Source organism: Tachypleus tridentatus, chromosome 5, assembly GCF_004210375.1.
Source record: "Tachypleus tridentatus isolate NWPU-2018 chromosome 5, ASM421037v1, whole genome shotgun sequence".
NCBI classification, from domain to species: domain Eukaryota; kingdom Metazoa; phylum Arthropoda; class Merostomata; order Xiphosura; family Limulidae; genus Tachypleus; species Tachypleus tridentatus.
In genome coordinates this window covers 30,874,799-30,900,828 of record NC_134829.1, presented here as the reverse complement: position 1 = coordinate 30,900,828, position 26,030 = coordinate 30,874,799, and the positions used below count along the sequence as shown (strand labels likewise).

General features: G+C 33.6%; 1 protein-coding gene across 1 annotated transcript in view; it reads right to left on the bottom strand.

Moving 5' to 3' along the window:
* The window catches only part of LOC143250843 (proton-coupled zinc antiporter SLC30A2-like), a 67,305-nt gene that overhangs the window by 27,880 nt on the left and 13,395 nt on the right, over positions 1 to 26,030 (bottom strand). The window contains exons 2-4 of the mRNA XM_076501917.1: positions 16,536 to 16,626; positions 11,208 to 11,370; positions 5,132 to 5,246 (exon numbers count right to left, since the gene is read on the bottom strand). Of these exons, the coding sequence (XP_076358032.1) occupies positions 5,132 to 5,246; positions 11,208 to 11,370; positions 16,536 to 16,555 (298 nt within the window). The 5' untranslated portion in view covers positions 16,556 to 16,626. The remainder of the gene's footprint in view (positions 1 to 5,131; positions 5,247 to 11,207; positions 11,371 to 16,535; positions 16,627 to 26,030) is intronic.

Here is a 26,030-nt window from a genome sequence, read left to right as displayed (position 1 = left end):
CTGTTAGATAGAACAGGGACTGCTATAGAATTGAATAAAACTAGTCAACTAACCAGTAATGCTCTCTGTCTGGCTTCAGGTTACTCGAGAAAAGTTAGGCAATGTTAGCAAATGCAAAACTGTTTTTAGCACTGAAGAGAGGTCATATCTGTGCAGTGACATTTCAGGTTTCAATGGCTGATGAAACTCGTACTGAGAAGGCTGCAATGGGAGAGACCCATTATTTTTTGTACACAAGTGAAGTATCTTAGTTACATCATGGTGACAGTATGCCAACCAATCCTGTGAATATTGCAGTGGTAAGAGATTGACCTCAGTACCTGTGTTTTGATTTGTATTATTTATATTTTCAAACCAATTTTTCCAAGGTATATTACTGTCTGCACTGACTAAACATGAATAACATTTTTGGTAGATTTTAGGTGAATGTAATAGACTTGAGCATTATCAAATTAAGATCAGATAATATCCTGGATTTGATGCAAGAAATAGGTGTTCTTGCCATTGGAGGATGCAGTAAAAACATGCAACTTCACATGTTAACTTCACAGTTAAATTAGACAAATAAGATAAGCTGGGATCAAGGGTGCCTAAATTAAAAAATCTGATAAATAATATATAGAAATAATATGTTTTTATTTGTCTGTTTGGATCTTCTCACATATCTTTCAATCAAACAACACAAATTTCAAATGATTAGAAAGGCCTTTGTCTGAGAAGTCCAGATTGCATATTGGCTTTTCTATTCAGAATCACTTTACCCGTTTTACTGCTTAGACAAACTTTTTAATATAACAAATATGCTATGTAATAGAATAATGTCATTTCTACCACATGATGATTGGCTTCGAGTTCAGCTTTAGTTTTATTTCATTTACAAGGTATTTCATGTGACAACACTTAACCAGTGTTTAGTTTAGTAAATATTAATTTTACATTAAATGCAATTCCTGTGGGTTTCCTCAACTTATATATGTCTAAAAACATGCATGCTTAGTTCATTCAAAGTCATATAACTATCACCTTGTGAACACACATTCAGACATTTTCTGCACATACAGCTAAGATTAGCTTTATTAATTAACACTTTACATTTACTTTGCAGTAATTTAGCTTTCAGTTGGTTTCATAGACTACTATAAACACCATTTAGCTACTTTTTCTTTAATACAGGTTTTATTCTTATTTTTTGTTTGTTTCTTTATTTTAGGTTAAGCACAAAGCTACACACAAAATGGGCTATCTGTGCTCTGCCCACTATGGGTGTCAAAATCCTGTTTCTAGCTTTACAAGGCAGCAAATGTATTGCTGTGCCACTAAGAGACGTTTTTGTTTCCACTCGTAAAACTGTACCCTGCAATGAACACTCGTAACTGTTTCACACTCTGTTGACTATTAACACACCCTATTGTATATTTAAAGGAAACTATACATAAAGTTATGTATTGTTATATTAAAGTAAGTTATGACTATGCCAAATTTTTCTGTTGTACTATGTCTTTTTTGCTTTTTCAAACAGACAAAGATTTATTGATCTAATGCATAATGCCTGCAAGAAAGTAGCTTAAATGCTGACCTTAATAACAAAAATTCAAGCAAAGGGCATGACGGCCACTGCAAATGTTCTGCAGATTACAGTCAGTAAAACAATGAACCAAACTGAACAAACCATTCTCTGACAGTGTTCAAAATGGTAACTACCTCAATATCAGAAACCGGGCAATCCTCCCAGTAAAGAAAAGTTTGGTCATTTTAGTGGTGAAGTTTAAATTAAGGACTTAGATCAAGAATAACCTCATCAAAAAATTAAACCTGAAAAACATAGACGTGCGAGTTTTCTCTCCAGTAGTAAACATAACTTGGAAAATTTATATTGATTTTTAAAATAATTGCTAGACTATGTATGCATTCCAATTTTGTAGGTGGTTGTTAAATGAAGTCTAAACTAGCAATGAAATGGTTTACACTTCACAAAGATTTACTAGAAGGTAATTTTATTTTAGTCAAGGATTGTGAGAGAAATAAAACAAGCTTCAGGTCTAGTGAATGAATCGGAAAAGTTTTGCAAATGATTCATTATACTGTTTTATGTGAAGATTATATTGATTAAACCAAAATTATTGTAATGTCAGGATTTGATCATTATTGATATCCATTTTTTTTTTTTTTTTACACTGACTTCTGATAAGGTTTCAAAGTTTACATGTATCCAGATACTACAGATTCCTTGGTATTTTGTTCTTTGTCATCCAAAACAATTGGCTAAAAGGAAAATACACTCACTAGCCACTTTATTAGGTAGACCTATCTAGTGCTGTGTAGGACCCCCTTTTACTTCCAGAACAGCTTGAATCCTTTGCGGCATGGATACATTTGACTGGATAGCATCATGCATTTCCTGCAGATCTGTAGGTAACACATTTTTGCTGAGAACCTCCCATTCTACCTCATCCCAAAGGTGCTTTATTGGATTGAGATCTGGGGACTGTGCAGGCCATTGGAGTACACTGAAGTCACTGTTATGTTCATGGAACCAGCTTGAGATGATGCATGCTTTGCGACATTACCTTGCTGGATGTAGCCACTGGAAAGCAAGTAGACTGTACTCACAAAAGGATGCACATGGTCAGCAACAATGCTTAGGAATGCTATGGCATTCAAATGATGCTCAATTAATATTAAGGGACTAATGTGTGCCAAAAAACATTCCCCCACACCATTGCACCACCACCTGTACTGTTGACACAAGGCAGGAAGAATCCACAAATTCATGCTGTTTGCTAAACTTTGACCCTACCATCTGCATGTCACAGCAGAAATCAAGATTTGTCTGAACAGGCAACATTCATCCAAACTAAAATTGTACAATTTTGGTGATCTCATGTCCACTGTAGCCTCACCTTCCCCTTCTTGGCTGACAGGAGTGAAACCTGGCATGGTCTTCTGCTGCTGTAGCCTATCCGCTTCAAGGTTTGACAAGCTGTGCATTCAGAGATGCCCTTCTGCATAGCACTGTGGAAAAAAAGAGTGGTTATTTAAGTATTTTTGGCCTTCCTGTAAGCTTGAACAAGTCTAGCCATTCATTCTCCTTTGACCTCTCTCATTAACAAGGAGTTTTTTCCTGCAGAACTACTTCTCACTGAATTTTGTTTTTTCCACACCATTCTCTCTAAACTCTAGAGACTGTAGCATATAAAATTCCCAGGAGATCAATAGTTTCCAACATGCTGAAACCATCACATCTGGCATCAACAATCATTCCACAGTCAGTTGCTTGGATCAGGCATCTTCCCCATTCTAATGTTTGGTTGAACAACAACTGAACCTCTTGACCATGTCTACATGCTTCATATAATGAGTTTCAGTACATGATTGGCCATTTGGCTATTTGCTTTAAAGAGCAGATATACCTAATAAAGTAGCCACCGAGTGTGTATGACTGAATTATGTATTTACTAATCTGATGAAATGTCAGCTAAAAGTAAGGAATAACTTTCAATTTCACCATAATGTGGTAGGTTAGCAAAGCTGCTAGTCCCATGTTATATTCTAAAGTAATAGCATTGACAAAAAACACTATAAAAAGAATTTTTACTACATGCATTTCTCTGCTGATTAACCTGGGCCCAAGATTTATTTCCAGAAGTGAAGAAAATGTTGATGTTTGGAATGAGTGGTCCTGACCATGGGCATTCCTAAGACCACGGAAACAAACTTCTCCTGCAGGTAGTCTTACTATAACTTAATAGTGAATTCTTAATTCAGGTGAATCATAAAGAGTAGAGAAAAGCTAGAAGATGTAACGAATGTCAATAGGTCAGCTGTTCATTTAACGCTATACAGGACATACTACGTACTCTACAGGTGACTAAATAGCAGTAGTAACAAGTTGGCTATAACATATTATTAAAAACATTGTTTTCACTACTTAGCACGTATATCATTTCTCCAATCTGTGTAAACTGTGTATTGTAGGATTTTAAAAAGGTTCAGGAAACCCACAAATTATTATATGGAGTTACATAAGGCAAGTGTTAACACATTATACCATAGTTCTCCGTTCATTTCAGAATAGTTGCACCTCCCATAATTTCATTAAAATCACATGGTCATTTAGTAAAAATGTTTTTATTATCCATTTTGATCTACAATATTTCATAAAAAGATTTAATCCATCACTAAACCTCGCATACTTTAATACGATGAGTGTTTAATATTATCACTAGCCTTTAAAAATCACACTTGAAGCACAAATAACAAAAGTATTATGATTATGTTGTTACGTAACGTTAAGTAAGTAAGTAAGTGTGTGTCCACTGAGGAGTATAAAACTCCTGATTTTAGCGTTGTAAATCCGAAGTCTTACCTCTGCTCCACCAGGGGATAATATTAACAGTAAAAAAACAAAAAACTATAGTTTTTTTTATTTAATAAGTGATAGCATTTCAACACATTAAAACAAAGAATAAATAAAAATTTACTTGATCTAACATTCACTCAGTATTATATATTACTCTACGTTTACGACTGCTTTTCGTACCCAAAGAAAATAAAAAAGTAAGCGCTTACATTAATTATTTGAAGTTTAAAGCTATTTTCCTAACTTCACTTTCAGTTATTTTTGTGCATTGTAAACGTTCTTTTATGTATACTAAAAATATTGTTGTTGTGTTAATTAAATAACAACTCAGAATTGTAATTTATGTTCATTATAACTTTTGGGCTGATGAGTTCACACAAAAGAAGCAGAACTAGCACCATTTTCAAGGAAAGTACTCTTATATTACTCTTCTCTATTAAAATATGTTAGAAAAAGAATACATCTTCAAAAGGTAATTTTACCCACTGAAAATAAAAGAGGTTTCGAAACGTTGCAACCATAATACGCCAAATGCGATAACCAAACAGTTTATTCCAAGCCAATTATTTTAACTTTATTAAAATATATACATGCCCATTTCTGTGGGGTTTTTATTGCAATTTGAATTTGTTTAGAATGTCAAAATATACTACATTTGAAATGGTACGAAGCTACACCTTCCTCTATAATTAGAAATTTACAGTTAAACGTCCTTTCTATATGAAGAAACGTAAGAATAAAATCATAAGACTTATTTCGTATACACCTTACCTACACATTCCCCGACCATGAACACTAAACATAAAGCACTAACAATTAGCAGTCGTCTTCGTGCATATTTATCTATTCCTTCGTCACGTTCAGGATGGCAGTGACCTTCGCTTGTCTGAACAGAAGAGAAAAAGGAGCAAACACATAAATGTATAATTATTTCATTATGTTAAATCAGTAATTGTTGGTCGGAAATACCGCTTAATATCTGAAAAGACATTACGTTAAGGTAAAATATTTTATTCAAAAAATGTTTATGGAAAATGTTAAAAAAGAACAAAAACACCGAGATAAACCATCCAATATTTCTTCAGTGTGATTTCATTCTCTCTCAAATGAATGAGTGAAAATGCTTCTTTGTTTCGTTTGTTGTTTCTACCATCTTCGATATCTCAAAAGGCAAACTTGAGCTTTAGAATAAGAAATGCAATGTTCATTATCTAATGAGCTTAAACTTTCGAAACAAACCGAAAGCAAATGGTGTACTCTGCTCGTTAAAAGAAGCCTTCAAGCCTTGTTTCAGCATTTCACGTAGTAAGCACATAATTACAAAAAAGTTCAACTATTAGTGCATTAAAATGATAATTATTTAATAGTGTAATACGAAGTGAACGAGGTTGCATCCTCTTACCTTCAAGAAAAGTTACATAGCTATAGTATTTTCAAATACACAGATTTTCACCGAGACTGCTCAAGTTAGACCCATAGAATTACAGTAGGTTCGATAGAAAATTTATCCAGGAGCAAATATTACTCCGACTTTGACCGAGTTTGAAGAATGAAGAAAACTGGACACGATTTGTAGTAAAATGGGTGAAACCTGCTACAATTTACAAAAAAAAAAACAGTTTTCTGTTTTTAAGAATTGAATGAAATATATTCTAACTCAATTCTAACTGTACATGGGGAAATAGTACTGCTATTCTCAGGTCGTTTGTCTATTAGTAATTTATTTACAAATAAAATAAGGAAGGTTACATCATCGATGGGTCACATAACCCACCAATGGAAAGTATTACTTTATCATAGTACGTTCAACTTCAGAAAACATTTCCCATGAGAAACCACGTGATGTCATAGGCGAATGATGCAGAACAATAAGTAACTGCCACGAAAGAAACATGACTTTCATGAGCGAGGTTCTGTGCTAAACTACATATACCTGCAAATATGAACGTTTTTAAAATGCTTATGTTTAAAAAGAAATAAAAAAACATTTATTATGACTCCTATAAGCTTCAAAGCACACATTTCTAAAGCATATATATAAAAATCGATCAATTACAACTTCAATTATTCATGTGTGTAAAATTACTAATAAACTTCAGCTGATCAATGATGATGTTTTAACATTAGGCTAAACAATGGATTATCAAATCCTAGATTTAAGCATTTTAAGTTTTGTTTTTTACTTAAGCACAAAGCTATACAATAGGCTGTCTGTGCCCTGCCCACCACGGTACTGAAATCCGGTTTTTACGTTGTAAGTCTGCAGGCATACCACTTAAGCATTTTAAGTCCATATACTTACAACTGACTAATTGAGGATTTGAATCTTTTGAATTTTGCGCAAAGCTACTTGAGGGTTATCTGCGCTAGCCGTCCCTAATTTTGCAGTGTAAGACTAGAGGGAAGGCAGCTAGTCATCACCACACATCGCCACCTGTTGAGTTACTCTTTTACCAACGAATAGTGGGATTGACCGTTACATTATAACGCGCTGAAAGGACGAGCATATTTGGTGTGACGGAGATTCGAACCCGCGACCATCAGATTACGAGTCGAGTGCCTCAACCGAGGAACTCGAGAAGTGATTAGTAACAATAAAAATGTTTCGAGTTTGCGAAAGACAATTTCGTTTATTTGACACTCATTTACGATACATAAATTATATTTTGTCATAATTTATGCAAGATACGAGTCATTAAAAACATCCCTTATCTTTAAAATAATATTTTTTATTGTTTTTCCACAATAGTTAAGAAATAAGTAATAAATTATTCAAAATATCTATTTCTAACATTTTACAATAGCAAAGTATTAAGTTGTTTGAAAAATAATGGCGGATTTTAAACTTTAACTTTAATAAGAAATAAAAAAATTCAAAAGCAACTTTATTAATCAAAATAAGAACCTAAGAAGAAATGCCATGACGATAAGACTCTGAAATCCTAGAACTTAAATTCTTTAAAGCCACTCTCTGGTGCTCATCTGTCGTTGAATCTTTTGTCTTGTATAAAAAAAAAAAGTCGTCCTAATGCTTGAAAAATTGGTAGTCGGTGGGTGACAGGTCTACTGAATAAGAGACAACATTTTGTAGCACAATTCCTTGAGCTTCTAGAGCATCATTTGAGCAACGTGTGATCGAGCATTATTGTGAAGCAAGGTTGGTGCTCTTCAACTGACTAATGCTGGCAGTTTTCACACCATTTTTTAAGTATTTCTTCCAATTCTGATAAACCTTCGCAGCGATATTCTGACCCTCGCTGAGCAAGCTGTAATGGATAAACCGGCCGTAGACCACCACACAGTGACCGTAATCTTTTGTTGATGCAACTTTGGCTTTCGGAAATACTTTGGATCTTCGTCACAGTTGGGCCATTGTGCAGATTACTTTCTGTTGTCGTAAAATATCCACTTGTCTCGCATATGACAATTCGATCAATTAATGGGTCATTTCTGTTGCGCAAAATCAGCACAGAGCATAGTTAAAAATGGTGGTTTTTCTGATTTTCACGGAGTACGTGTGGAACTCACTTGTCGAGTTTGTTTTTTGTGTGTTTTTTTTTTACTCTTTCAATTTGCTCGAGATGATCTGAAATTGTGGAAATGTCGACACACAATTCTCGTGCCATTTCTCGAACAGTTTGGTGCAGGTTTCTTTCTACTAATGTTATCACAGTTGGTCATTTTCAACAGCAGAAGGACGTCCTTTTCCTTATCTTCAAGACTCACATCTGCATTACGGAACTTTTGGATTCAACTCTATACTGTATGTTCAGACATGGTTCTTTCGCCCCATGTTTGGTTGATACTGCGAGCTGTTTGTGATGTATAACGACCACATTTGAATTCGCGCAAAAAAAAAAAAAGTACGATTTTATTCCCCATAATTTATTGCAATGTTCTAAAATATTGGAAATAAAGTTTTGAAAAGAATAAAAGAACTAATTAATACAAGAAAACTTTAATTTTTTCAATGGTATATATGAAGTCGAAAAAAAAAAAGACAGGTTTCTTGCCCCTATAAATATCTAAGATTTTAGTATAAACGTCCGCCATTATTTTTTGAACAACTTAATATTCATATCGCGATGGTGCTACTTTCATTATTACAATATAATTTTAAATATAACTATTTTACTAATAAAGTTTTACGTATATTGATAGTTTCTACTAAATAATTAGCGTGCTTATAGCAAAGAAACATCGGGTTATCTGCTGTTATATACCAATAGAAATCGAACCCCGGATTTTATCGTTGCAAATCCGTAGACTTACTACTGTCCAACCAGAGGACGATAGTTTCATCAGTTATACGTATTATCAAAACTTAGGTGCCAAATGATGCAAATCCCTCGAGTTTATTTTTTTAATCTCAGATAAAACTAAATGATTAATCCTATCAATGCATTTAGCGGGTTCGAATCCTGATCGCACCAAACATGCTCGCCCTTTCAGCCGTAGGGGCGTTATAAAGTTACGGTCAATCCCACTATTCCTTGGTATAAGAGAGCCCAAAAGTTGGTGGTGGGTGGTGATGACTAGCTGCCTTTCCTCTAGTCTTACACTGCTAAATTAGGGACGGCTAACGCAAATAGCCCTCGAGTAGATTTGCGCGAAATTGTAAAACAAACAAACAAATCAATGCATTTGTGTCACGACATAGTTTAATCCTGGACTGAGAATGTTTTAATATTGATAGGTTCCTTTTTCCAAGCTAACTAAAAAAAAAAAAAAAACAGAAATAATTTTCTTTACAAACATCTAAATGAAAACACAATCAGATCTCTTATTGTTATAATATCCCATTATAACTTTTAGTCAAAGCTTTTCATGTTCTGTAATATTTAAAAGGAAATACACATTCACGAAGTTTCACTTTTTCTTGTCAGACCTGAAAAAGGCTTATGCTTTTTGATGATTCTATCAATTATTATACCAAGAACGTTAGGTGACTATAATGAAGAGAGCAGAGTAATAAAGTAACGATGTTTCACATTAATCGAATCTGCTGCGTTTATTGTAACTTTAGTTAATAACATAGATTTATATTCAACATGCTGTGAAAGAGATCTCCAACATTTCCCCTTTCAACGATTTTATAATACCGTAAATAATTGTTGTATCCGAGTTTTAAATGAACAATGATATTAACCATTAACAGCTCTATGAAAAAAAAAAAATGTGTATTGTAAATTACACCGATTTATTAGTAACAATGTCAGTGATTTAGAACGTGAACTGAATACAAATCGCTTCTCCTACAATTATGGTAACTACCAAGTTTGACCTGTTATATATTTATTTATTATGAACAACAATATTATTTTATCTCATGTACATGGACTGGAGAACATTCTGAAAAGATTTAAAAGAGAAATCTTATAGAGCGTGAACAACTTTAGTCAAAGAAGCATAATTACCGTACTTTACGCCTTGTAAGACTCTACATCGTGGAAGACGCACCCTAATGTTGGAAAGACAATTCTAAAATGACTCGGCAACCAACTCCTTAATGCAGCCTTAACTTTCTTTAGCCTACTGAGTAGGCATTATATTATTCACAGTATATCGACAATATTAGTTAAATTGAACGTTTTCTGCTATTGTAAATACTTGTATTTAGTAAGTAATGAGATTACGATCTCCATGAGAGGCCGTTTTGAGTAGACCATAAACTAACCTCTTACCATAGCCCATCACTTTTGCCATGGAAGACGCATGGGGATTTTTCAAGGTATATTTTAAATTTTACTTTCTCCATGTTTTACCGTTCACCACACATTTAAAAAAAAGGATACAGGTGAAACTGAAATGAGACAAATTACCTAAAAAATAAAAATCTCATTTGAAACACTAAGATAAATTATATAAGGATACGTACTTGTTCCTTTACTTTTTTTTAAGCAGTTTATATTCAGTTACAGACCGGATATACGACTCGGTGTTGTCTAAGTTTGTATAACTCTTGTATATAAAACCACCTATAGTAATAACTATTAATAATAACCGTTATTATAAAAACTTTATCGTTTTTGTGTTTGTATATTAAAATATATTGGTGTTGAAAAAGAAAACTGTTTATCAATTTTGTTAGTAAATAACATAGATTTAATACAAATTAATATGTTATTGACTTCCAGATTCAAATTTCTATTTATTTGAAATAGTAGTACGTTAATATAATTGGCCCGGCATGACCAGATAGTTAAGGCGTTCGACTCGTAATCTGAGGGTCGCAGGTTCGAATAATTATCACACGAAGCATACTCGCCCTTTCAGCCGTGGGGCGTTATAATGTAACGGTCAATCCCACTATTCGTTGGTAAAAGAGTAGCCCGAGAGTTGGCGGTGGGTGGTGATGACTAGCTGCTTTCCCTCTAGTCTTACACTGCTAAATTAGGGACGGCTAGCACAGATAGCCCTCGAGTAGCTTTGTGCGAAATTCAAAAACAAACAAACAAACAGAAACAAATAACGTAATATAACAAATTATAATACGTAACAATACAGTGTAGTGTGTAATTATAATTTAAACTGTTTCAGAGCTGTAGCAATGAAACTCTATGCGAAAAACTCTGTTTTACAACCATATCTGTGAAACAAGGAACTTAATTTGTTAAAAACGATGTTGAAATATGTTATTTTCTTTTAAGTGAATACTAAAATTCCGATTTAAAGATTCTTTAGGATAGTTTTTATAAAATAAACTATCTTAAGTACACTATTATTTGTCGTTTTATTATAGCACGTTTAAAGGTGAGGTTTTGTTTGAAAGTGCTCCATATTTTCCTTTTGTTTTTATAATTAGATGTCTCTTATCTAAAATACTTTGTGATAATTCAAACCATACCGTACTAATTCGTCTTTCCCTTCCATTAGGTAATCCAGAACTAGATAACATTAGCTTGTCGTCACAGCAAGTTTCTGGTGGATTCCCATGGCAACAGTAGATTATGGCATTTTCGGTTGTTGTAATTGTTTCATATGAAATACGTCCAGTGTCAGTGCAATTTCTATAATATGGGAGAAGAAAAGACTGGGAAATTTGATCAATTCTTTACACTTTACTAAACAAAGTTTATAACAATATATTTACTACTTTGGGCTATTTCCTAATTATTTTTGTTTCTGCCATAAGTTACATCAAAAACAATAATCCTAACTGGTTGATATCAGATGAATGGCTATTTATGCCTGGATAGTGTAGCTTCATCTAACAGAGTTGAAAAATAAGTAAAATCCAATCAGTTGGAAGGTTATAAAACAGTGAAACCCTCTACAACTCGTTATTCAAAGTGGCTGTCTTACTGTATATTGTACAATGAGTTTCCTCCCCTTTTCTACAAATGATTACCTGAAATATCGGTAATATTTACTCGAGTTATTAATCCACCAAGATCATCTCAAAATATCTACAAAAATACTATAAAATAAATTAGAGATTAAAATATAATAAAACTAAAGGCAGTGGTAAAATTTATAAAGGTGTCACCTTTACTGGCGAAACCTTGAAACCAGACAAACAAACAATACTGTTGTTCATCTCATAATTTATGTATTGCATTTAGGAGGGTATAGAGCTCACCATGTAATAGTTTTAATGATATACACTTTCAAAATATAAAAAGGATGTCATTTATTATTTTAATGTAATATAAACTTTCGGCTAAGAACTTTTTTTCACAGAATATATTTAAAAAGGTTTGTTTTGAATTTCGCGCAAAGCTACACGAGCGCTATCCGCGATAGCGGTCTCAAATTTAGGAATGTAAGACAAGAGGGAAGGCAGCTAGTCATCACCACCCACCGCCAACTCTTAGGTTACTCTTTTACCAACGAATAGTGGGATTGACCGTCACATTATAACGCTCCACAGCTTAAAGAGCGAGCATATTTGATGTAACGGGGATTCAAACCCGCGACCCTCGGATTACGAGTCGAATGTCTTTGTCACCTGACCATGCCGGGCCTGAATACATTTAATAGTACAAATGAGCTGATAAAACTTTATAATGTTACATTTTATTGTTTCAAAGTCTATGTTGAACTGTTTTACTTCAGACCAAAATGATGTACAGTATGAATTATCACTGTTGTTGGCCTAACTGAATACGACATTTTATGCATTTCGTTTCACAACTAGTATAAACGAAATATGATATATCTACGCAAAGCGTTTTCATCCAAAAACATGCATTTCATAAAGCTGTTGTATTGTAACAGATTTACTTTGTACCTTTATTATAACACCTCCGTTTGTTTCTGTACAGTTTTCCATTTGCGTGTGACGTATATCGTTGGTTGTTTATTGCGCAAATCTCGGTTGTTCTCGGAATTAGTAGAATGTTCTTGAAAGTAAAAATCAACAATATACTAGCTGTGTATGTAATACTAGTGATTGACAGTATTGTTGCTAAGCGTGAAATTTCGAGAAACTCGCGTGATTTGTATGAAAGCAACGCGCTAAGACAAGAGATTATTATTATTATTCGTCAACTACAGTCAGTGTGCTATAGGCCTAGGAAGTTATAATTGTGATTAACGCCTGTCAATAGAGAGTGTATAATTTGCCCATGAAAGTTATAGTTCTCGAACATTACAAACCATTCAACTTCAGTGAATTACTTCGGACATTATTATTTCTATGAGGATATTAAATATCTTTGCTAGAAGGAGTCAGCTCGTACCCGGCGTGAAGCCAGCCAAGGAAAAGACAACGTTAGCTTAAGCCAGGCGCAACAATATCAACCCAGACTTAGTTTGCTCGTTGCGGACTTAGACAAATCAATAAAATATTTAGTTCTAGACCAGATATAAGACTTGTACATAAACCATCAAATTTAATTATTATTATTATTAAAAAAAATTACTGTAAATTGTTTTTGGTTGTATATCAAAATGTGTCAAAAAAAGAAGATTGTATCAAACTTATTGGAAAACACGATACATCTGATACATATTAACACTGAAGTAACTTATAAATTAAAATTTCCGGCTATTTGAAATAGTAATACGTTAGCTTAAGTAACATAATAAATCGGAGAATCGTCCGAAATAAGTTATGATACGTATACTTATGTACATGTATTTTGTATATGATAAATATACAAGAAAAAAAATCAGTGTTTGAGTTAAAGGAACGAAATCAAAGTTAGTGGCTAAACTGGTAGTTACAGTTATAACATTAATAACAGTCATACAGCGAACATTCATTCATTAGTTTAGGAAGCCGTTTTCCTGTTAATTTAAGACATGAAGATGAACAAAACATCAACCATCATGGTTTACATTAATAACTTAAGCTAATATCACGTGACGCTAAACACTTTAATTAGGATAATTTCATATATTTTATTAAATTTGTGCTTAAAAATTGGCAATGAATAATAATCGTTACCGTCCACTCGAATGATTCTTTTGAATACTTGAGCTAGAAAATACTAATCTACTTTGTTTTGCCTAACCGATACTTATGTATTTGCACTTTATTTTTTTATATAGTTTTGCTGTCCTAAAATCAGCCGTCTTTAATCCGAATGACAATAAACTAAAAACAGCTTATGTTTACTCTAAGAGTTGTAAAAAGCTTAGATAACACTGTACAATTTTTTGAAAAGATTTTTGCTGATTGTGATAGGTACCTGACGGATATGCACAGATTAACAGTTAACTGTTTACCGGCAATAACGTATTTAATTGCATTTACAAAATATAAAACATAATACGCTATTAAGTTCAACATAATTAAAATTGTTTTGCTCCTGGATTTTCGTTTGTATTCAATGTCCGGTGCATCACGTTGCAGTGTCCAACAGTAGTCAGCAAGCATTGACGGATTCCAGTTGCCCCGAAATCATTTTTCCATTCTAGCAATGTCCTGGTGAAACTGAAGATTTCGATGAAACGGTACGTGATGGGTAAATTTGGATGTGATTTTCGTGGTCAGCAGCCAAAAATCTATAAGGAACACCCAATAGTGTTCAAGAAGTAAAAACTTTTGTTGTGCAGTGTAGTTCATGTGAATTTTTGCGTAGGCTTGTTTGTACCAACATTTTGTTCAAAATTGAGCGGATTTTGTTGAATAACTTTGCACATATTGCTTATATTTAGACCAAAGTTGGAAAAAGAAAAATCCATAAAAAATGTTTTTATATCTCGTATATTCTCGCCGCGAAAAAAAAAGAAAAGAAAAAAATAATTTTAATCGATATTGCTGTTTTATGTCTCGTGTGTTTCATTACGGATTGCTTTGAAATTAGTTATGTAAAGCCACGACCGAATGTGCTGTACTGGCATATGCACTGAAAATGTTGAGTTTGTGATAATCAAAACAATAGCATTACAGAAAGCGGAAAATCACTCTTGTTAACACACAGCGCATCCTGTAGGTTGTTTTGGTCGCGCAATATGCTATTGTATGCCTTGATATCGATATACTAATTAATATTTTTCATAATTATCCTCATGTAAACATCAGATTACCCTGATACGTACGCATCATGTTAAATTTGAAGATTCATCGCATTTTGTACCTAAAAATTATCAAGCACAATCCTAAAAACTAAAGCATTTTAGTGGAATAATAAGCGGAAACTTAAAACGTTATGAAAACCTTTATTTTCAACGTTGACTATTGATCGACCCATCAAATCTCTTCTGGAACGCTTACATCCGTTTGAGATTGTTAAATTAAATATACATGCTTCAAAATAAAATTATTATTGTTCTTATATATGTGCCCCTTTACAGACTGAACCCTGCCCTCTACAAAAATCCATATTCGCGCCTGGATATGATGAAACTAGAAGCTGATTTATAATGTTTTCTTTTAAATCTTAACAGGTTAGTCGTCGTTAATAATTACTGCCATTTCCTGAAATAATATTAATATAATCTGGTCAATACAAAGCCTGAATGGCCACTTTTATTTGTTTGTATTATAGACTCGTGTAAATAGGCCTGCTGTAAATAGTAAGCTCCAGGCCTCATAGCTCTTAACACTCCTAAGAAAAGTGGGGCCTAATAGGCCCCAGAGCAACTTGAAAGGTTATTAATATTAGGCTAATAATTTTGTATTTAAATGAAATTGCCATTTAAATCCATTAATGAATGGATTAACGAGATTCCCACTGTCCCTATCTACTATCTGCGAAACCACAGCCAGGGGAACGGGCTTGGAGAAATCAGGACTAGAAACGTCTTTTCGTAGGAGTGTTAATCTGGCATTGCATGATCTCTGTTCCACGACAGCAAATGGTGATCTATCAGATTCAACTGATGTCATATTTCGGCTTAAGTAGTTTTAACCAAAGTTTAAGTTAAATCAAAATATCTTTGCGAGCAAAATACGTCATCTAAAAAACAGAACAAAAGGGTCAGAACAAGATAATATTATAGACACCCTGAACACCACATATTGCTACCATAAACGTAAGGAAACAAAATAATAAACAAATACCACTACAGACGGTAGAGAACAAGGTATATATCACATGAGTGGAAGCAACAAAAAATGCTCGATAGTTTTCAACGTCCTATGCCAAGTAGGCCTTTCGTCAATACTAGAGCCCATCAAGGAAACAGATTCTGCAGAAGTACCTGTGATCGAGGCACTGTTGGTATCATCGGCTTTGTGAAGACGAATTGTTTTAATGTGAACCTGATGTAGTAACTGAATTTAATTAATAACAATTATATTTAAATAATGTCCGTATACTATCGGGTTGATTTACTGATGCAATTATAATGTGTACTGCAAATTCACCACAAAATGCTGGTACAAACGGAAGTCATTCTCGGACATTCTCTATGGACGCATTTGTTTGCGAGTTGCTCTAAAGAGTCCCTGGAAGTCGTCGTCCGTGCAGGATTGGTGGAAGTTGGAAAGTTTGTTAAAAGGTAAAAGATACTGACCGCCGCAGACAAATATTTCCTATAGTGAACATGTACAGTAACAGTCTAAAGTATGGGAAATTATACAAAACATCTTCGGTTGTGGAAAAAAAAAATGCAAGGTTAGTCACTAATTCACGTATCGTTACCTATAGATTTATAACACCACTCTGTATGCTCTTACACATCACACAATATCAACACGACACAACGCATTCTTAAATAATACATTTTAAAAAGAACTACTTTGTCAAAAGATGATGATGGAAGAGAAACAGCTACTTACAGTGGAATTTTTTCATTCATTTCGACCTCGTGATTGGTATTTTCTATTCCGTCCAATAAATCTTCCACCCCTTCCTGATGTTTTTTCCAGCCTATAAGAGCACGAATGTACGAAAACATTTTTGTTTTTCAAACACTATTCGATTATTAACAAAGTGGAACGAACGAGAGAAATAAACTGATGCATAGAAAAAGTTTTAAACAACTATAGACCAAATAACGTATATGTCACATCTGTCACCATTTATAAAACCTTAGTCCCTACAGTGGACAACGAGTCTAGAAAGTGACTAAGTTTTGCGCATGTGGTGTATTCATACGCCTCTTATGATATGTGTCATATTGATTTACGCTCAACCACTCCAAGAACAGTTCTCTTAAATATTACATTCCAATCACATTTATTATAATAAAAAAACTAAATGAAAAAACTGTTATGAAATTCCGAAACCGGATATTGCTACTACATTCAGGCCATGCTGAATCTGCACGTGAACCATCCTTCACCTTATATAGAACTATAGAAAGGAACTTTTCTATATCCGGCTTACAAAATATATTTTTTGATAATAAGATAACATTTATTGCAATAGTTTATACAAAGTTCATAATTTTATACTGTATGTTAATTTATTTCAATATTTACACTGAATAATATTGCTAAGTTATTTCTATAAACAACCAAGTTTTAGATTCAAGCAAATAATAAATCTTGGAACAACGTGAATCAACTGAATTTTTAATATATATCCCCAAACAATTTAAAAACTTCACAGAAATGACTTATTAACACTGTGTTCATCTTTTATTGTCCTACAAAAACTTTGAATTTTTCTTCTTTATTGTTAACTTTTTGAATAAATTGAAACTCACACAAAGAATAACTTGTATTGATAAAGCTGAGAAAAACTATTTTGGTCACTTCAATCTGTTTAAAAATGAACAAAATTCCAGTAACTTAATTTCAGCAACATAGATAAAAGTTACGATTTTCTCGACAACAAAAAAACTTTTCTTCACAATTGAAACAACTAACCTATGTGATATTTGCTGTGTAACTGATTAAAATCTCAATTTCCAGATCATACAAGGCTTTGAAATTCCAACAGCGCATAATGAGTGATAACAAGTACAGTCACCTTATTACACAGAATTTTTGTTTGTTTTGGATTTTGCGCAAAGCTCCTAATTTAGCAGTATAAGACTCTTGGACTACTATTTTACCAACGAATAGTGGGATTGGTCGTCACATTATAACGCTCCCAAGGCTGAAAGGGCAAGTACGTTTGGTGCGACGGGTACCAAAGATCCGTGACCTTTCAACTTTGACCTGTAGGACAATTCGCGACAATAACAGTCTGTTAGTTAATCATGTGAAACACTGTAGAAGAAAATTAAAGAACTAATTGGTAAAGCAGGTACACAGAAAGCATATCTATCGGGACTACTGTAACCACTACCTCTTCCTAGAAAGTCACTTTGGCTATCGCACGGCGTACACCATGTTTTAAGTATATACACGAGTTCTTAAAGCTTACAGAAGAAAATCCAAAGTCTCCCAACAGTACTATTATTAGAAACACCATGCGACTTACGATCCTTCTTTATATAATAGTCAAGCCGGTAGAAATTATTCAAACCATTATTGTCCATCATTGAAGCTAGAGGTCTCTGATGCATTTGGTTATTCCATGTGTTGCACAAGGTGTCGTTCAAATTGAAAATATCAAAAGTGTTTTTAACTTACAAGTTAAGCAGCATAGGTATAGCGAAAAGGTGAAGCTGATAAGACAGACACAGTAATGAAAAGCGACGACATTTCTCTAAACAAACGAGTCCATTTTGATGATAGCACCGACTTTAAAACAACTTCATTAAATCGTTATGATAAAGAACATACTGAAATTTCAAAATGTTTGAAAATATAGCTGCTCATTTTATCATAAAATTAGTTATGTCAAAACCTGGATTTTCAATAACAAATCAAGAACAGAAAATTGTCACTTGCTAGATGAGATTTTGCGGAAAAAGAAGAAATGGTGTGAATAGTCCCAGTCAATGAATACATCAAGAAGCAGAGAATTAAAGTGTAGCCCAATCAATCAGTGGCATAAACACATAACATGAACTAACAGTATCGGAAGTAAAAGGGCAGACGATCTAGGAAGAGATTGATCGATGACGTAACCGAGACTGAATCAACACAGCCTTACGATGACCCTGACCTTACTTTGCAACAGAAATTGTAGCTCTCCGCAACACTTAACGGTATATTTCAAGTCTTTTTATGATTTAATTGTAAAACTTCCAAAAGATAAAATCACTAAATGGTCCTAATTTTATGCATACCTTACATGTCAATCAGCGAAACCAATAGTTTTTCAGTTGAGCCAATTGTGTTGTTATACATTGAGGCAGTTTCGTACCATTGGTTACAGTACGATTTACAGTATTGATGTTGAAGTAATAATGTTCTACTAAAATATTATTGTTTGTATCAAAAGCTGGTAAAAGTCCATTATTTCAAACAGTGACAGGAACAGAAGTGACCTAACATTTCACTCCTAATACATCCTCGATCAAATATAACTGTACAATGAAGTTATTTAAGACTAAAAATAAGGTAAATGTGCAACTTCCATGACATAATGCATTTATTTGGTTTTTGTAACACTTGGAAGTACGAACACATGTATTTGTTAGAGATAATATTGTCAACTTTGGTGAACTCTGATGCTGTAAAAGCTACCTAGACTGAAAGCAGTTTGTAGTCGATTTGTTCCAGACGACAGATGCAAAGCTGAAAGAATCATACAAACTATAACATAATAGTTGCAAACAATCTTGAGAACATAAATGTAACAACAACATAAATATGAAAGCAAGAAAAGTTTGTAGGATTTTCTTCATTAAATTCCACACTGGATTATCCAAAAGATCCACACTTACAGATGCAGGAAAAACAAAAACTTTTTGTAAATATATTACTACACGTGACTCATTCTACTTTTGTAAGTAGTTGTTTATTCGGAGTTGATATTGGTATCTTGGAGTTGAATACAGCACCTTCCAAATATTGATATTTTAAAAATATTCACTTCTACAGACACGTTTTTAAAATGAAACAATGAGCTGTAGTCTTAGTTTTAGGTAATATGCACGTGCTTATGCAAAAAGGTGATAAATATGTCATCCTAAGATTAATTCACAGTACCAAAAAAGCACAATTATAGTAATAACATTGACAAACTCCATAATAAAGCGTCTGGAAACTATACTGTCAAATTTAAGTATCAAACCAACGACACGTTTTTCTACATCTGTTCAGTAATTCTGATACCAAACAATATGGAATAGCAGAGACAAGGCAGTCTGCACCTGTTACCAATACTGCTGTGCCACCTGATAAAGAACTGTATGGTCTACTTAGCTAAGTTACTAGTTAAGTTAGCGAAGTAACCATATGCTTCATCACCCTTACATAATTAAGTAAACAACTGACTGACAGAAAGGTGACAAACATGAAAAGACGTATAAGGCATGTTTATTTCCCATAATGCATGAATGAATAAGATAGTGAACAACATCCCCGATGTACATTAAAAATAAAACAGCTTTAAAACTTTAACCCTAACGCTACTAATAACCATCTTTCAGGTGTCGATTTCGCATCTCCTTATTAAATTAGAACGGATGTTTTGTCACTTTGTAGTTTTCACGTACTACAGTGTGAAAAGAAAATGAATATTCCACCTTTGATTTATGTGCATCACACATTTAGAGATGTTTAGAAATGGTTTGCTTATCCAAAAGCAAGGGTTTATATACATAACAAACTATTATCTGTCGAAATTTTAATTGCCCCCGTATAGCCAGGTGGTTAAAGCACTCGACTCGTAATCTGATTGTCACAGATTCGGATCCCCGTCACACCAAACATTATCGCCCTTTCAGCCGGCGGGTATATGATGTGACGGTCAATTCCACTATTCGTTGGTAAAAAAAGGTACCCCAAGAGTTGGCGGTGGGTGGTAATGACTAGCTGCTTCCCTCTAGTCTTACACTGCTAAATTAGAGAGGGCTAGCACAGATAGTACTCGTGTAGCTTTGCGCAAAATTCAAAACAAACATTGAAACTTTAATGATTCATATCTAGTTTCTGGCATGATTCAACTTTTCTGTTAGTGCTTTATTATTATTATAACTCTTCACTACCACCCCTTTTATTATGTTACACCATGTGGTTCAACGATTACCATGCTCAGTTTTGAAAGTAGCCATAAAAATGATCAAATATACACTGTGGGATAGTTTACGAACAAATTAAGTAAAATTAGAAGTAAAGATATTGACTACCCAGATATTTTGGGAGAAAGACAGAGAAAAAAAAAAGAGAGAGAGAACTTAATGGAAAATGTCGAAACAAATAACAACTCTGGAAACATTTAAAAAAATGTTTCTTACACGGTTTTTTGTCTTGTGATTACCTAAATTAGGTTGAGTGAATATGGTATACTCATTTAACCTGGAAATAAGATATTCCAATGACTCAAGTCCTTATCTAAAGGCCCCCAGTGGCGCAGCGGTATGTTTGCGGACTTACAACACTAAAATCCGAGTTTTGATACCCGTGGTTGGCAGAGCACAGATAGCCCATTGTGTAGCTTTGTGCTTAATTCAAAACAAAACAACAACCTTATTTAAAGGTATTTGAACCATATTCATAAAAGTGATTTACTATTTATTCAAATTTTTTCAGTTATAAATTAATTTCGATCAAAATTATTGTTAGAAAATATCATGGTATTTAGCCTGGCAAGAGCAGCTGGACGCCATTTTGAAAGGCAAAGGCCCAGGTGATCAATTAACTCTCAGTTTTTGATATTTTTGTACAATTTGAAGTTTTAAGTGATGAATACTGAAATCAGAAAAATAAAGTATTATCAGATGTCGCCTTTGTCAACTGCGAGGAAATAGAATCCTGGATTTTACCATTGTAAGTCCATAAATTTACCACTGTTCGATCAGACGACAAAGTTTCTTGTACTTTGACCCCATATGTTCGCTGCGAAAAGGAAAAACAAACAAAGAAAGAACAAGAAATAAGTAATATCCTTCGGCTATGAACAGGTTTAAGCAATTTTCTAATAGGAGAGTCATACAAACTACTGGTCATTTGTTGTCTTCTTATAAAATGTTTTTTTTTTTTAATTTCTTTTAAAAGCTACACGAGAGAAATCTGCACTATCCACTCCTAATGCAGTAGTGAAACACTACATGGAGAATAGCTAGTTATCAAGACCCACCGTCAACTCTTGGGTTACTATTTCACCAAAGAATAGTGGGATTGGCCGTAACTTTATAACGCCCCCACAGCTATTTCATGACACGGGGATTCGAAACACGACTTTCAGATTACCATGTCAGACCTTATAAAACGGACCGAGTGTCGAATTCTAAGGAGGTAGGCATGTAAAGCAAACTTTAGAGCAGGTTAAGATGAAAGGTGTTAGCTGAACACACAATATTGCTAGAAAACTAATCCAGTTATCAAGATAACCTATATGAAACGATGGACTTATTAGCGTCCAAACAATCTACTGATACAATAGTAAACAAGAATATAAGAGTTAAATTTAATGAAAGGAAGCTATTCAAGTGGCAGTGAAACTTGTACATATTAAAAGTTATAGACCATAGATAAATAAGTTAATGCACCATCCAGTAATTGTGAGTTTATCAGATCAACTAATATATAAACATTAATGCTGTCCGGCAGAGGTCTAGAACAACTCGGAGGATTACAGTTACTTAGATCGGAAAATATAAATCTCTGGTTAAAAAATAAATAAAAAGGTCGTATTTCTAAAATCTGTGGATAAAAATCTTTAGGAAATAACAATACTGTTTAAAGAAAGATAATATGCAATGTGTGTGAAAACTACGAAAACTATATAAGAGAATTTGATGATTGATAAAGAGAATACCTCTCTGCTTGAAACGAATAATAATAAGTGGTCAACAAATTCATTGACAGAATGTTTGCAAAATGTTTGTTGACACTGATTATGTAGCTACCATTGTTTGATGTCGCTTAACAATGTAAGCTGTTAAATTGCTTCTATGGATGAAACAAGAATTTGTTTGTAATCATACATACAATAAACAGTTACAAAGCTTCTGACAAGAGAAAGATTTCAAATACCCATACTGTGGAAGGCTTTTCTGCAGGAAGTGATGTACGAGTGTTTGGCATTCAGTAAGTATTCGTATTGGATGGAAAATGGATCTCACACATACACGAAATATATATAGTTGCGACTTTTAAAGTAGCTTTAAACAATTCCACAGACTATAATTAGGAAATTATTGTGCACTATTTGAGAATTTCAGCACCGGAAGTCGAACTTCATGCGATAACAGAAGTATAAAGATAATGAAAACAATGAAACTAAAGAAGGTTAAATCTAGTAAAATACGTAGTTCAAACCAAAAACTATCAACCAGTACAATATTTGGAGATACGATAAAAGAACATACAACAGATTTTCCTGTTGAGGAGCCCAATATTTCTATTGACGTCACTTCCAAAGTAACATCAAGGTTGAAGCTGTCAGAAGGTTCCCCGCACAAAACTGTTCCTATTGACAAGTGTTAACAAAGAACTACAGGTCTTTCCATGACCATGTAACATTATCTGCAAGTTGAAACTCTAAAGGGCAATATCTGATTAAAGGAAGAATATTTTCTTTTGTTAACCAAATTTTTAACTATTCACCGTTTCACACATTAACTTAATTATCATACGTGTACGTATGAATGTAAATATCGTATTCGTTAATTATATGGAAGTTTACGTATCATGTACCAGTATTTTCTTGGAGAAACAGGGCTGTTCCAGGGACTTCCAAAACAAAGGATAGAGCAGTGTTGTAGGCTGTATTTTAAATTTTAACTCCATAATGTTATTTGGCTGGAGGGTATGATGTAACATTATAAAGCTGATTTAGCACCTGGAGTTTTATCTACAGTTTTCGACTAGCCTGACCAGTAGATAATACAAGTTGCACTAGAGTAAATAGTTACTGATTACACAGTTTATTAGTAAGTAACTCACATTTCAGAGGCTCATTGTAAGTTAACGAGGTACCGAATTCATTTATCCATGCAGTAATAAATTATAGTAATTTTCTCTAACTCGACGCAGTGTACAACATAAGTGAAGCTGTTGTGCTAATACCTACTGTGAACTTCAAACCCATTCTCTAAACCGCAAAGTAAACAAAACGATTTTATGCTCATAAAGTGAATTAAATTTTAAATTTTGTTTTTAATCAAATGACCAAAAAGGTCCTTCCCAACCAAAGACGCTGTTGCAATAGCATGCTTACAAACATACGTTTTGTTTTGTATTTCGAAAGCTACTTTTAAACTACTTTACTTGAAGGCTACAATGAAAGCTAAAGGAATTTATCAAGGAATTTTTATTATAGGTAATTATACGAATAATAATCTAATTGAGATAGTAACACCTAAAACTCCTCAAAATATCATTTCTCATGAGGTTATAGTGCTAGATTTGTTATCTAGGGTAACCTTGAATGTTTGTGATTTATTTTCTAGGGTAACCTTGAATTTTGTACGCTACAATTAACTTGATATTTAAAAAGGGGGAATCCTGCGTTGAATTTTATATCTGTTTAAAATCTCGTTTGTCATAAGCAGAAAGTTTTCCACTCTTTCACCGCCTTCCTGAGACTTCACTCTAATTTAAATATTACATTCGTGCACTTTTCTTTAATTGTCTCTTGTCTAATAACTAATATTTAAAAAGTTTCCAGCTTCAAGTGTGACTCACAAAGTATTCGCCATTTGTTATTTGTTTGAATTATATCGCATGTGTGGGCGCGTGAGAAGAAAAATATTTTTTTCCCAACATGTAAAAATAAAAGTTTGTTAAACGTTTATTTTGGAAGAACATTTCCTGTCTGAACAACGATGATAACCTCTTCCAACAAACTTTCTTCATTGTATTAGAGAAATCATTCTCAAACATGTTAGGCATAATATATATATATATATATATATATATATATATATTACACTTACGAATTTTCTTTGCATGATTGCTGATGGTCATTACACTGAACATGAATGAATTACACATCACGTGCGAAAACGTGTACACGGTGGACATTCATTAGCTACTGCTTCAGTTTCAGCTACAAACTTTACTTGTTCCATCATTACACTAGTACGGTGTGCAATTCAATAAACTTTAGAGTTTCTACCTTTCACAAGTGTCATAAAACATCCACATTTACTTATGATTTCTCTACTTTCAAGCTGTCTGTTATCGGACGATTATAACTTGTACAACTACGTATATATCCATCCTGTAGTAACGCTTCTAAACCGGATATATCAGGCGATTCTAATCTAAAACAGGATGAGTAATAGGACTTCCTCTACTGTTCCACCTGACTCCGATCACTTACTTCCCCCTTTGCTTCTTCTTTATGAGTATTTGGGTATGTTGAAAATTTCTATATTCAGGAGGGTCAGGTGTAAAAAGGCCTCTTCCTCCATCCTTACCTTCAAGTTTCAGCTACTACTATTATATATGTAAAAACGGCTGGTATGGGTAGAGAGAGCACTATTAGAGGAGCGAACAACGTGATCCACACGTACCCCGGCCCTTTGCAGGGCAATGTCCATATATTGTCTTCAATCCTTTTTTAAATCTTTATGTAACAATATTTATAAACTACGTATATAATATTCAATCTAACAGTCTAGTGTTTGGTGGCCAGCTTAATTTCCGTTTCTTAAATATATATTCATAGGACAGAGGTACTTAGAACTATGTTCATCATGTATGTGGTATCTGTCGAGATCACACAATAAATCATTTTTATGCCAATTTTCAGTAAATTAATTTAGTGCATTATGCAAGATTCTATCGGATATTTTTTCTAAGTTTGCATGCTTTGTATGCTAAGGTTATGATTGAATTGTTTATTTTCTGCAGTTTTTTTGTGTTATGTTTAATCAGGCTGGACATGCGTATTCTATAATGGGTCTAATGTATGTTTTGTAAAATTTTATTATATTATCAGGAGAAGCCCTTGATTTTTACCTGATAGGCTTGTTGCATAATTTGCTCTTTTCCAGATTCTAGTCAGGATATTGTTATTATGCTGTATCCACCTTAACTTAGTATCGCAGGTTAAACCTTTACATTTTGCTGAGGTAGCAGTCTGTCAAAGTAATCCGTTCATGTATAGCTTACGTGGATATTTGTATAGTTTATATTTAATATGGTAAATAGTTTAAAACTTGATTTTTCGGTATGTTTATTTTTATTCAATATTTCTGAGAGTATTCTTCTAAATTATTCAGGGCTGGTTGGAGGTTTGTTGCTACTGTTGAAGGTGTGGGGGCACTTTTCCAGACCGCTACATCATCAGCAAATTGTGAAGCAAAACCTAAGTTT